Source organism: Natrix helvetica, assembly GCF_964273705.1.
Source record: "Natrix helvetica genome assembly, chromosome: 9".
NCBI lineage: Eukaryota > Metazoa > Chordata > Lepidosauria > Squamata > Natricidae > Natrix > Natrix helvetica.
The window spans coordinates 6439852-6454750 of record NC_138560.1 but is presented as its reverse complement, the minus strand read 5'-3'; the positions used below and the strand labels follow the sequence as shown (position 1 = coordinate 6454750).

Here is a 14899-nt window from a genome sequence, read left to right as displayed (position 1 = left end):
ACAAATCTTCAAGTGGCCAGGTTTTGGAGACCCCTGGTTTATCTTATCAAGTAAACCTGCCCAGTTGTGGTGAGCTGTGTTGCATTATTGGGGGGGGGGGCGCAAAGCTGTCCCAAAAGCACCGATTTCAGTTTTCCGTAAAACTGAGCCAAGCCCTAGCCAATATCTTAACGCAATCCATCCCAGGGTTTCCTGATCCTGTGGAAAGTTCAAGGAGGGGCATTGAAATCTTTTCTTTCTAAAGGCAACAGAGAGGGGGGGGGAGGAGAAAGGGGGGAGAGAGAGAGAGAGAGATAAAGAGAGAGAGAGAGAGAGAAGAAGAAGAAAGAGAGAAAGAAAGAGAGATAGCAAGAGAGGGGGAGAGAAAGAGAGAGAAGAGAAAGAGAGATATCAATAGAGAGAGAGAGAGAGAGGAGAAAGAGAGGAGAGAGAGAGGAGAGAAAGAGAGCAAGAGAAAGAGAGATAGCAATAGAGAGAGAAAGGGAGAGAGAAGAAAGAGAGAGAGAGAAGAGAGAGGAGAAAGAGAGAAAGAGAGATAGAGAGGGGGGGAGAAAGAGAGAGGAGAAAGAGAGAGTGTGTGTGTGTGTTTCTTGGCTAAACTCAATAGGAGGAGGAGGACTAGAGCTTGTATGGGTTTAGGGATAGGTGACCACCAGGAGATTCCCCCAGCAGCAGCCAAAACCTGCAAAACACCCACCGGAGAGCCACAGCCTGAGATGTCCACGGACTCCTCCACCCAGTGGCCAGGCGTCTGTGCCCCCTCGACGGAGGCTTTTTATTTATTTATTTCAATTCCGGGGCTCCCCATCGCACAAACCCCGGGCACATCCTTTCATGGGCGAGCCATCCCTTTTCGCACGTTCTCAAGCCAGGCTGGGAAACCGCCCACCAAGCATGAGTCAGGGGCGTGTTTCCCCCCGGCGGGGCGGCCGGCCAAGGGATTAGGGGCCCCCCACCCAAGACGCCGGACTTAAGCAACGCAGCCCAGGAATGGGGCAGGGACATGAAAGGCGGCCCGGCCCATCCCTGACGCAGGGAAGAGGCCGCCCCTCCCGATTCAAAAGCTTCCCCCGCCAGGCGTGCAACAGCCTCGCTTTCTCGGCCAGCCAGCTCGGGTCCTGCGCGGGCTGCTCTGCTCCAAGCCCCGGCGCTGCAGGTAAGAACTGGCCGGCGAGGGATGGACGGACGGATGGACGGGCAGACAGGTCCGCGGGGCCTGGAGATGGGAGGGCGAGCTGGGTGGGGGACACCGGAGCGGGCCGGGGATTCCAGCGCAACGGTGCCACTTGGGTAGGGGGGTTGAATTCTTCCAGGGGGGATACAGCGCTGTAACAATGGCTGGGATGCGTGTGTGTGTGTGTGTGTGCGCGCGCGGGGGGGGGAGGATGCTGCGAGGTTCTCTGCAAGAAGCCCACCCCCCTTGCATAGGCGACGATCCGAGTTTGCGCCGGTGGTGGGTCTGCTTTCAGGGGCTACCCCTAGCCAGGGGATGACGGTGCCTCTGAGAGTGTGCAGAGTGCGCTTTCTCCCCCCCTCCCCCTCCCCCCAGGGCTCCAACTCGATTGTGGTTCTGCACATTTCAGGAATTGGAGCGTTGGTTTTGGAAGCGGAGGTTTTACCCCACGGGAAGCGTGGGGGGTGGGGGGGGCGGAACACACCTCAAACCTTGAATCGCCTCTTTTTATATAAAATAGATATTAAGTCCAAGTTGAAGCTGAAACCATGAAGCGTCAGCATCTAAAAATGCCCCGCGATCTGAACGGTTCATTTACGAGAGAGAGAGAGGTAGGTAGGTAGGTAGGTAGGTAGGTAGGTAGGTAGGTAGGTAGGTAGGTAGGTAGGTAGGTAGGTAGGTAGGTAGGTAGGTGTGTGTTCATCCTTCATTAACGGGGAAAAGTTCTTTTCTTGATGGGCGCGTTTGAGCGACGTGACGGATTGTGCCTTGCAGTCTGGGTTCATTGAAAAGAATAGGCGCGATCGCTCATGCGACCCTTTCTAAGCAGACCGGGAGGAGAGCGGGAGAAGGCAGGTGAAGGTTAGGCACGCTGTTTTTAACAATGGAACCGGAGCCAAAAAGTTAAGCGCTTGCGAGCGAGCCGCTATCGGCAGCCCGGGGAGAAGAACCAAAACTCTTGGTTAGTACAAAAGAAAAAAGGGGGAAAAAAGGGATAGGCAGAAATGAATGGGTTGTGTGTCTTTTCTCTGGGCAAGCTGGCATGGCTTGAAACCAGAGGCTCCCACTTCTGATCAGGATTGGCAAAGATTGACCGGATGAGCGAAGAGTCCGACTTGATTTAAGCTCGCTTTGCTTGTTCCCCAATCAGGGCTCCCATCTGGGAGTTGTGTGCATAGCCACGCCTTCGGTTTTGGGATCGTACTTGTGGGTCAATGAAACTGGAAGATCAGTTCTCAAATAGGCTGCAAAGCCCACTGACCTAGATCTCAGAGAGGGAAATCGATTTCATTTTAATAGCACTTCATCCAAGTCTTTTGGCAAAGTGGGGAGGGTGGGGGAGAGGGAGTCCGTCCCCTTGGATCTGTCACATTTCCCATCTTTTATCTTTTATCACTTATTTTCATTGATTTGGCTTGGTGAATCTGTTATGCAGAACAGAATAGCAGAATAGTTGGAAGGGACCTTGTAGGTCATCTAGTCCAACCCCACACCCCAAGCAGGAGACCCAGATTTCATCATTGTTTGATGGCGGTGAGCCCCTCGGAGTCATTCAGAGTTGGGTGGCATACAAGTTTAATAAATTATTATTTTGTGTTTTTTTTTAAATCTTTCTAAACTGAAACACCTGGGTTGTCTTCTCCTTAGCCCTGCTGGCTGGGACAGGTAGAAGCTGTAGTTCAGCCACATCTCAGGAGCTGCAGTTTTGCTCTCTTCCTTGCCCCATTTCTCCTTACATCAATATTCTTTTAATTTAGAGTCGTATTTCTCAACCTTGGCCCCCTTGAAGATGCCCGCTGGGGAATTCTGGGAGTTGAAGTCCACACGTCTTCCAATTGCCAGGGTTGGGAAATACTGACTTAGAATGATGGCTTATGTTTGGGTAGGAGACTGAGTGTGTGATCCCTCTCCATCTGCTTGGTCACTAGTGATCTGCATGTAATCTATTGGACCTGGCAGATTTACCAGTCATGGAAGCTGCACATTTTAATAGCACTTCATCCAAGACTGGGAGAGATTCTGTGTCGTCACAAAGCCTCAAGTTGATTTTGATTCCTGGAAATTGAACAAATCTCTGCAATGTCTTGCCAATGTTTTTCAGAAGTGGCTTGCCATTGCCTCCTTCCTAGGGCTGAGACGAAGGGACTGGCCCAAAGTCACCTAGCTGGCTTTGTGCCTAAGGTGGAACTAGAAGTCACAATCTCCTAGTTTCTAGCCCTGTGCCTTTGACTACTACACCCAACTGTGTGTTATAATTCAAGCTTTAGAGTAGGGGGCTACATTAACAACAGCATTCAAGGTTGGCTGAACCTTCCATCCTTCCAATAAAGCGAGGACCCAGGTTGTTGATGGCGATCGGCTGACTCTGTAAACCGCTTAGAGAGGGCTGTAAAAGCAGTGTGAAGCGGTATAGAAGCCTAAGCGCTATTGCTATTGTTCTTCCTTTTTACTCTTTCCTTCCTTTCTTCCTTCCATTCATCCATCCTTCCATCCTTCCTTCCATCGATCCATCCATGATACACAGTGATTAGAATGGAGCATTGCAAGCTAATTCTGCTGACTGCCAGGAGTTCGATCCTGACCGGCTCAAGATTGATTCAGCCTTCCATCCTTCCGAAGTGGGTAAAGTGAGGACCCAAATTGCTGGGGGGACAATATGCTGACTCTGTAAACCGTTTAGAGAAGGCTGTAAAGCATTGTAAACGGGCATATAAGTCTAAGCGCTATCGTTATTAGAGAGGTGAAAATGGAACCTATAGCTTGGGCTACAAGCTGACCTAGCTAATAAGTCAACACTCCCGGAAGCCTCATAGGTGACCTCGTCTCTTGCAAGTGGGAGGGCGAGAGACTACGGCTTGGACAAGGCTACCTTCCGGGTTTAGGGTTGAGCTGAGTGTAGATCAGTGTTCCTCTTCGTTCACAGTTTGCAATTTCGCCCAAATTAGTAACAATGCTGCCCAAGGCATGTTGCTATGGAATTCTCCCATAACAACACACAGTCAGTTTTTTTCATCTCCTCCCGGTATGTTTGTTCACATGACTGTCCAGATGCATGCATTGGTGCACAGTTGGTCACGTGTGCTTCCCCCCCACCCCCACCCCCACCCCCTGATGATGTTGTAATTGCATGTGGTGGTTTGGCCATAGGAGAAGTTGAGACTTGAGTCAGAAAAAGTGAATCTCTGCCTTAAAAGATCCTCATAAAAAGGCTTGAGAGTCGGTTTGGTCTAGTAGTTAAGGCATCAAGATAGAAAACGGGAGACAGAGAGTTCTAGTCCCATCTTAGGTGTGAAAGCTGGCTGGGGAACTTTGGGCCAATCAGCCAAGGCTGTGAGTTCTAGTTCTGCAACAGGCACAAAAGCTGATTGGATGATTGGGCCAATCACCAGGAGACTGTGAGTTCTATTTCCGCAATAGGCACGAAAGCTAATTTGATGACCAGACCAATCACCAGGAGACTGTGAGTTCTAGTCCCATCTTAACCATGTAACCTGGTTGGGTAACTGAGCCAATTACTGGAGATAGTGAGCTCTAGTTCTGCAACAGGCACGAAAGCTGATTGGATGACTGGTCCAATCACCAGGAGACGGTGAGTTCTAGTCCCGCCTTAGCCATGAAAGCTGGCTGGTGGGTGACCTTGGCCCAGTCATCCTCGCTCAGCCCAACTCACCTCACTGGGTGGTTATTGTGTTATGGGGAAAACAGGAGGAGGAGGAGGAACGGGTGATGGATATGTCGGCTCTTTTGAGTTATTTACAAGAAACCATAGAGGCAGGATACAAATTAATTAAAATAAGGCGAAACTCTTCCAGGATCTCAAGGTTTTGTTCTCCTGGTGATTCCTACTCAGCTCAGAAATAAATCCCAGAAGATAAGATGCTCTTAGTCTTCTGATTGCCCTTGCTGATTGACGTCATTTTGGGATTTCTGCTCCTACCTGGTCAGCCAAAGACAGTCTCTTCCCACCCTTAGCGTGGGATTACTGCCATGTTCAAGGCCAGCTCACAACTTTTTGCCACAAGGTCGTCCTTGACTTACAATCATTCATTTAGCAACCGTTCACAGTCACCACGGCTCTGAAAAAAGTGACTTAAGACCGTTTTTCACACTGACGACCATCGCAGTATCCCCATGGTCCCTTGCTTAAAATTCAGGAGCTGGGCAACTGCTCCATACTTACGATGGTTGCAGTGTCCTGGGGTTGTGTGATCCCGTTTTTTCTGACAAGCAAACTCAATGGGGAGGCCGGGTTTGCTTAACGACTGGGTTACTAACTTGACAACTGCAGCGCTTCACTGAACAGCGGTGGGGGGAAAAGGTCATTAAAATGGAGGCAAAACTCGACGACTGTCTTGCTTAGCGATGGAAATGTTTGGGCTTAATTGTAGTCGTGACTCAAGGACGACCTGCACTTGTTTCTCAAGTCCTTTTCTGCCTGTTACCCGAGACTAACCAAAGTGTTTTTTTTTCCCCACCAGAGGCAGAAACCCCATCTGCAAAAAAAAAAAAAACCACCATAAACTGTGATAAACTATTTCACCATGTTTGATGTGCTTTTTTCACCTTTGGGACTCACCTAGGTGCTGCCCAAGGCAACGGTTTTATCTTAACGCTTAGGGCCTGCCCTGCCCTATAAAAATATGATTGTGCCCTGAACGGTGAAGATAGGAAAAAGGGAGATTTTGATACTGTCTCGGGAAGGGTTAAGTAAGAAAGAACACAAACGTAGACGTACAAGTGGTAATCACACATTCCATCCCAATACTTTGTCGTTTATTTATTCAGTGGCCCATGGCTTCCAATGGCTCTGCTTTTGGGGAAACGCCCCTTTTCTTGGCTCGGTATATATATATACATATTAACAGCTTTGTTCTGAGACCGTGCCAGGAAATTAGCTTAGGGATGCTTGGCAGCCTGGGAAGGAGGAACTCACCCAGGCTGGGAGGGGAGCATCTCAACCCCCTTTTTTTGCCTAATGGAAAATCCCAACGGCCCCTTTCTCCTTGCGGGTCAACACAGGGAAGAATAATTGCAAGTCGTTTAGTAGTTGGATGGTTGAGCTTCACTTGACCTAATTCCACCATGTTTTAAATCGCCAGTTCAGTCACAAACAGACATGGGTTTCACACTTTGTTACCACTGGTTCGCCCCGCAGGCGCCTGCTCACTTCGCGGCTGCAGGCGCCCCTTCTGTGCATGCGCCCGGCTTTTTGCACGTGTGCCTTGCTTGCACGCGCGCCTCCCATGCATGCGCCCAGCCTTCCATGCATCCTCTTTGCTCACGCGCAGGCCTTCCACGCATGTGCTTGGTCTCAAAAACGTGCCTAAATAGGATGGCATTAGAGCTGGGGCAGGTGGACGGGTCATTTCTGCCACTGGTTGAGATGAACTGGTCCAAACTGGCTAAATACCACCTCTGGTCACGAAGGGTTTTGCACACGCACAAAGTCAGAGCTTCTTCTAATCGTGGTTGAAAGAGGCTGCGGCGATCTCATGTACAACCACGTTAGAACCATAAATCACGATTTATGGATGGGAGTTTTGCACATATGACCCACCTAAATTTATGAAGTCGGCCATGTGTGTTTGTGAGACACGATTTACGATTTGGTATGGGATGTGTTTGTGTGTGTGTGTGTGTATGTGATCCAATGCCTAGTTAAATTCAACGACAGGGCAAAATGTCACTGCATCCCTCGGCTAGCCGTTAACTGAGATGTAGGTTGAAGAGGGCCTTCTGCCTCTTTGATGTCCTTGTGAGCTGGCACCCCGGGTCTATCCCTACCAATAAATATTCAATTCGTATCATAAAAACTGAGGTTACCGAGTGGTGCGGTGGCCTAGAGGTGGAGTTCTCGCCTCACAATCAGGAGGCTGTGAGTTCGATCCTAGGAAGAGTCAGGTATTTCTCTCTCTGGGCACAAGGCGAATATATCTGCTGGGGAAAAAAACTCCGTACTGGCAACAAGAAAAGCATCCGGCCATTAAAATACTCTGCTAGCTCCATTCAGCGCAGACTCCACCTGTCAAGGGATTATGGGGTCATTAAAAGAAGATGATAAAAACTGAGATGACTCACCTCCCTGTTTTTTTTATTTTATTTTATTTCTTCTAGGGATGGATGTTTCCAAAGCCACCAAATTTTTCGTCTCGACGGGACGTCGAGTCATCACCATTGGCTTTGCCTTGCTCATATTATCGGTGCTGGCATGGGCCTACATCCAGGGCATCCAGCTGGTCTCCGACCAATACCACATCATGGCCTTTGGTCTCTACGGAGCCTTCCTCACCTTCCACCTCATCATCCAAAGCTTCTTTGCTTTCCTGGAGCACAAGAGGATGCGGAGGGACTCGCTGTCGTGCAGCTACACCAAGTCGGTGGCCCTCACCATCTCTGCTTACCAGGAGGACCCGGCCTACCTCCGCGAGTGCCTTCAATCGGTCAAGGCAACTCTGTATCCCCCCGAGAAACTCCGGATCATCATGGTGGTGGATGGGAACAGCAACGAGGACCGATACATGATGGATATGTTCCGGGAAGTCTTCGCTGGAGAAGATATGGGCACTTTTGTTTGGGAGAACAACTACCACCATCAACCTCAGTTGGATATGGAGAACGGGGACAGCGGTTACCATACTGGGGATGAGCCCTCTCAGTACACCGAGATTGATATGGAAGATCCCGGCCAACTTGTGGTGGAAGAACTGATCCGCACCAAGAGATGTGTCTGCATCATGCAAAAATGGGGTGGGAAGCGAGAAGTCATGTACACGGCTTTCAAGGCCCTTGGGAATTCAGTGGATTATGTTCAGGTACCCAACTTTTCTTCTTCTTCTTCTTTTATGGAACGAGGGGGGGACATGATAGCAGGGTTCCGATATTTCAGGGGCTGCCACAAAGAAGAGGGGGGAGTCAACCTATTCTCCAACGCACCAGAGGGCAGGACAAGAAGCAATGGGTGGAAACTAATCAAGGAGAGAAGAACTAAGGAGACATTTCCTGACAGTGAGAACAATTAATCAGTGGATCAGCTTGCCTCCAGAAGTTGTGAATGCTCCAACACTGGAAGTCTTTAAGAAGATGTTGGATAACCATTTGTCTGTAGTGGTATAGGATTTCCTGCCTAAGCAGGGGGTTGGACTAGAAGACCTCCAAGGTCCCTTCCAACTCTGCTATTGTATTCTATATTCTTATTCTATTCTATATTTTCTATTCTATTCCTATTCTATATTCTATTCTATTCCTATTCTATATTCTATTCTATTCTATATTTTCTATTCTATTTATTCCTATTCTATATTCTATATTCTATTCTATTCCTATTCTATATTCTATTCTATTCTATATTTTCTATTCTATTTATTCCTATTCTATATTCTATTCTATTCTATTCCTATTCTATATTCTATTCTATTCTATATTTTCTATTCTATTTTATTCCTATTCTATATTCTATTCTATTCTATTCTATAGTACTATGGAATTTATCTCACCTTCCATGTGAAGAACATGGGGTATAATTTATTCCCCTTCAATTTTATCTTTTCTGGAAGGTTGGCAGATAGTGACTTTCCCCCAAAACATACATTGGCCTTCAGACCTAAGTAGAGATTTGAATTCCAGATCAACATCTTTAACTAGTCTCTTCCAAATGTTCTGGCAAATTCACCCTGGCATCTAATCATGTCTGGACATGTTGGGATTTATAGTGTGGCACATCTGGGAGGTACATGGGCGAGGAAATTGGCCCTCGCCATTATTCTTCATCCAAGCAGTTTACCACCCAGTTGTTTATTGGTCTTGAAAGTTGCGTATCTTCCATCTGCTGTTGTTGGGCTTTGATTTCTATGATTTTATTCTTTACAATGTCTAGGATTTCAGATTCTAGCGTGGTAATTATATAAGCTCTGGCAGCCCATCAATTTGCCACCCTGTGGCAGCCATGACAGTGGGCAGCTAAAATGCTCCCAACAAAATTTAGGTGGTGGGATCTCACTGACTTTGACTGATCTCCCCTCCCCCCCCCCAAAAAAGCTTACTCTCCATAGGATGTCTTCCTTTTTAATCTCTTCAGCCCCTTTATGGTTAGCCCTGTAATCTTGATTTTTCTAGAAAACAAATCATGCATTTCCTCATTTGCATTTGCATCGGTTCCAAAGTTAAATAGCTTTCATTCCCATTCTATCCAGGGGGGCAACTGAGGAAGTAAACTCTTATCTTTTTAAGTCAATCAGTGATTGTTATACATGAGGTTGGTTGCACTTGTTTGTCTACTAGATCAGGAGTCTCCAACCTTAGCAACTTTAAAACTTGTGGACTTCAACTCCCAGAATTCCTCAGCTGGCTGAGGAACTCTGGGAGTTGAGGTCCACAAGTCTTAAAGTTGCCAAAGCTGGAGACCCCTTTACTAGACAATGCACTTCCATGGCATCGTAACTGCTGCAAGTGGAACGGGCTGTGACAGTAAGCTTGGGAGACAAGAGGAAGTTCAGACCAGGAGTCTTCAAACTTGGCAATTTTAAGACTTGTGGGCTTCAACTCCTAGAATCTCCCAGCCAACATGGCCAGCTGAGGAATTCTGGGAGTTGAAGTCCACAAGTCTTTAAAGCTGCCACATTTGGAGACACACACCCCCACCCTGACCTAGACAATGGTCTGATAAAAGACACCTGAGTCCAAAGCAGAAAGGGAGTTAGAGAAAAGATCTCAGAAGGGATCTAATTCTGTGGAAAGTAAAGACAGGGGAAAGGGAAAGTCATTTTAAACTTGCAAGATTCTACAACTCACTTTACAATAAAAGAAGTATTAGTACTCATGGCTTTGACATCCTGTGGAAACCACCCTTCATTTTGCAGAGAAGTACTCCTGTCTAAGCTGTTGTTCTTCCTCTTAATTCCCAAGATTCTTCTCACAGACGAGTACAATCTATGTAGAAATAGCACTTAGGCTTATATACCACTTCATAGTGCTTTTACAGCCCTCTCTAAGCAGTTTACAGAGTCAGCCTGTTGCCCCCGACAATCTGGGTCCTCATTTACTGACCTTGGAAGGCTAGAAGAAGGCTGAGTCAACCTTGAGCCTAGTGATCTATGTATTGCTCTGAAGTTGTTGTGCCCTTCGGGCTGGCTTGTGCATGCAAGTCTGCCCACGCTTTACAGCAACCGAGGGAAGTTCCCAAATCAGTTGACACTGCCTCTTCTCTTCTCCTGCGAGGGCTGAAGACTGGAAAGAAGAGGTCAAACTGTGGGATTCTTCCAGACTCACCCAGTTCTCTAGGTTCCAGCAATTCAGATCTTCTCGACAAGTTTTTTTTTTAAATTTATAAAATATTCTTATGATTTTATAGCATATATACACACACACACATATTTAGCTCTCATCAGCTAGCCATACCCTTACTGGGATTCGAACCTGGGCTGTTTTTATATATTTGTCAAAGTACCTGGTATGCCCAAATATCGGAGGGGGCATACTGTAAAAACAGCCCAGGTTCGAATCCCTGTAAGGGTATGGCTAGCTGATGAGAGCTAAATAGCTTGAAATAGATCTATACTAGTATCTCTTTATTTGTGTATCAGCACAAATGCAACACAAAAATGGTTTTTTGCCTGGAAGGCTCCTGGAGTGGAGTTGAAAGGCAAAAGGGAAGCAATATGCTCCCTCTCATATTTGGGCATACCAGGTGCTTTGTTTCCCATGTAAGATTGAGATTGTCTTGGCAACGTTTCGGCGAGGTTTCACTAGCCATCTTCAGGCTGGTTGTGTGTGTGTGTGTGTGTATGTATGTGTGTGTGTGTATGTGTGTGTGTGTATATATATATATGCATGCAATGAGATCTCCTTGACAGGTTGAAGGGGTGTCTTTAGACTAAACTCTTGGCTTCTCCCAGGTATGCGACTCTGACACCAAGTTGGAACCAGAAGCCACAGTAGAACTGGTGAAGGTGCTGGAGTCGAATGAACACTATGGGGCCGTGGGCGGCGATGTCAGGATCCTCAACCTTTCCGACTCCTACATCAGCTTCATGAGCAGCCTCCGCTACTGGATGGCTTTCAACATTGAGCGAGCCTGCCAGTCCTACTTCAACTGCGTCTCCTGTATCAGTGGCCCCTTAGGTAAAGCTCCCACCTGTAAATAATGTCTTAGGTCCTTCAAGTCAAGAAGCAATGTTGGAAAAGATTAACGCATTTCCCTGATCCGCTGCACTTTAAAAAAAATTATCCCTTCTTTTTATTGGTTGCATCAGGTCTGTATCGGAATGACCTCCTACAGCAATTTCTGGAATCCTGGTACAATCAAAAGTTCCTTGGAACACATTGCACCTTCGGGGATGATAGGCACCTCACCAACAGGATGCTGAGCATTGGCTACGCCACCAAGTAAGGAAATCTGGGTATCTGATGGAGTAGGAACCATGTGGAATGAAATGTGAGAAGTCTCTTGAGATAGTTCTTTTAGAGTGCTTATTTTTTTGCAAGTAGGACTTCCCATTTCAGTACGTAACTTCATCCGTGAAGCCCTCCAAATATGGCTTCCTGACTTACAGCTGAGTTTTTTTCCAACCTGGGCAGGTTTAAGAGGGGTGGACTTCAACTCCCAGAATTCCTCACCCAGCATGGCTTTCTTAAACTTCCCCAGGTTGAGAGATACTGACTTATAGGGTTGTTAAACACAGAGACAGATCTTTGGGAGCAATTAAAGAACATGAGACAAAAAAACCATGGAACAAAGGGAAGCAGTGACTCAGATCAGGAAGGTTGGCAGTTCAGCAGTTCGAATCCCTAGCAACGCTTAACGGAGTGAGCTCCCATTATTTGTCCCAGCTTCTGCCAACCTAGCAGTTCGAAAGCCCATAAAAATGCAAGTAGAAAAATAGGAACCACCTTTGGTGGGAAGGTAACAGCATTCCGTGCTCCTTGGCATTTAGTCATGCCGGCTACATGACCACGGAGACGTCTTTGGACAGTGCTGGCTCTTCAACATTGAAACGGAGATGAGCACCGTCCCCTAGAGTCAGGAACGACTAGAACATATATGCGCGGGGAACCTTTACCTTTACTTAAAGAACATGAAGAAATCTTGTGATTTTGTTGAAGCGTTATCTTTTTAGCTGAAACTGGTAGCAGCCCTTGTAGGTATTATGATACCAAGCTATAAGTTAAATTCAGGTTCTTCCTATCTTTTCCAATGTTTGGTACTGAGCTGACTTAATATAGCTTTGCCCAAACATTCCTATGAAAGCGTTATGTTAGGAAATCAAATTGGTCCAAGTTTAAATGACTTAAGCTTCTGCTGTGCACTTAACACCCACACAATCCTTTTTGGTATCCCCAGATTGTTCATGAATGGCTATGTTCATACAATATGATCCATTTCTGATAATTTACCTTAATTTCTGCTTTTATTTAAGATGCTTTGTCCAAATCAAGAAACTCTATTATGCATGTAATATGAAAAGGGAGCTATGCAATTTGCAGAGACAATGGCTGAATTTCCATCATATAGAAAATAATGTTTTCATAGCCGTCCTCTCATCTCTCTAGTGTAGCCGTGATCAGGAATTTAGTTCCTTACATATCTAGGGTAGCCATGATCAAGAAAGGACCTGCAGTGCAGGAAGTACTCAAGACCATAAAGGAGTCAAATCAAGTTGCGTCTTCTTTCCTCCCTTGTTAATCTTTGCCTCCTTTCCTTGTGCCAGATACACAGCTCGTTCCCGCTGCTACTCGGAGACCCCATCCTCATTCCTACGTTGGCTGGCTCAACAAACTCGTTGGACCAAGTCCTACTTCCGGGAGTGGCTCTATAACGCCCTCTGGTGGCACCGGCATCACCTCTGGATGACTTACGAGTCAGTGGTCTCCGGAATCTTCCCCTTCTTTGTCACGGCCACTGTCCTGCGGCTCTTCTATGGGGGCAACCTCTGGGATGTGCTGTGGGTCATGCTCTGCGTCCAGCTGGTGGCCTGCGTGAAGGCCCTTTACGCCTGCTGGCTGAGGAGCAATCCGGTCATGCTTTTCATGTCCCTTTACGCCGTCCTCTACATGGGAGGTCTACTTCCGGCTAAGTACTTTGCCATCTTGACCATGAACAAGAGCAGCTGGGGCACCTCAGGACGGAAGAAGATGGTCGGCAACTACATGCCTCTGCTGCCTGTTTCCATCTGGGGCCTTCTTCTGTTGGGAGGCTTGATCTACACTATCTGCCAAGAAGCCTTGGCTGACTGGACCACAGAAGCCAAACAAACAGAGATCTTGTATTTGCTCGTTGGCTTGGCCATCTACTTGGGCTATTGGACATTCATGGTCATGCTTTACTGGGTATGGATTCAGAGGTGTTGCCGGAAGCGAATGGACTTCTACAGCCTCAACGTATGAGAAGGAAAGAAGGCGAAAATCTCCAGAATCCCATCTAAGTCCCATCTAAGCTGAATCGGTACGGAGCAGCTTAAATGAAGGATGTCCAGCGTCAGAAAGAGTTTCTAATTCAAGGGAGGGGAGGTTGACGCCAATTCATCCCCTCTCTTGAGTCTTTTAAACGCAAGGTGTTGCTTGTTCAGGCTGAAGTTTTGATTCCTTGGTTCTCTTTGCGAATCCAGGGTGGAGCCAGATGATGGTACAGGAGCTGTGAGGGGGGGGGGGGAGTGTCTTTGTGTTTGTGTGTATGTATGTTTCTCAGGAGGGTATTTATTTTATCCAGCAAAACATGAGAGGGCTGCCTTGATTGTCCTCTCTGCCCTCCAGTCCTGTGGAATGTTTCCCGACCTGAAAATTTATTTATTACTGCTAAATCTTCTGATTCCAGGGGTACCCCTGTACCCCTCAGGTACTTTTCTACTCGCGACCACCTCTCGGAAGGAGCCACTGGGTGACTCCACTGCACGAGGGCATGGACTGCACAGGGACAGAATTGCACTGAAATGCTGGTGCCACAGCCACTGAATGCGAAGATGGGCATATCGCATCCCTCGCTCATCGTTGATGTTCTCCTGAGGTTTGGCAGGAAAGAACATCTTGCTGAGAAAAACGGGCGAGCGGTGGCGTGGCGGGAAAACCCTCGCTGTCTGGAAACTGAAATCATATATATATATATATATATATATATATATATATATATATATATATATATATATACATACATACATACATACATACATACATACATACATACATACATACATACATACATACATCTACTACGGATGCTAACGTAATTTTAAAACAGTCATTTGTGGCTTTTTTTTTTTGCAAAAAGGAAAATAATAATAACAATTCGTCTTAGACTTTGTGAAGACTTGACTAGAAAAGAAACGTTTACAATTGTGCGACAGAAGCTGGAAAATTCTGCCTTCCTTGATTCTTTTCTTTTCTTTTTCCTCCTGGAAAGACAGCCGATGGGTGGGTCAAATTCGCACCCGCTACCTCTATTTTCTTTTTTTTTTTTGGTGGGGTGGGGGGGTGGGGGGCGTAATATTGTCTGGGTGGAATTTGACAGACATCTTTCTTGCAGGAAAAAGAAGGACCTGAAGTTATTTATTTGCCATATTTTAATAATGAAGAACGGAGGGCTATTTAAATCGGTTTTTTTAACGTTGAATGATGATGTGGAAAAAAAAAAGATTTATAAGCAATGTAAAAATAAAACACTATTTATTTTACAAAATCCCTTTCGTGGTGTTTTATCCTAATATTCTCCCCCTCCCCCCGCCTCAGGCCGGGCAAATG

At 46.6% G+C, this 14899-nt stretch overlaps 1 protein-coding gene across 1 annotated transcript; it reads left to right on the top strand.

Moving 5' to 3' along the window:
- Positions 1-539: 539 nt before the first annotated feature.
- Positions 540-14267, top strand: HAS1 (hyaluronan synthase 1). Its single transcript, XM_081962253.1, is given in 7 exon segments — positions 540-1102; positions 1105-1139; positions 1141-1156; positions 7289-7986; positions 11065-11290; positions 11422-11554; positions 12877-14267. Coding segments are annotated over 7 exon segments (1896 nt in total). The 5' UTR covers positions 540-990; the 3' UTR covers positions 13553-14267.
- The last annotated feature ends 632 nt before the right edge of the window (positions 14268-14899 follow it).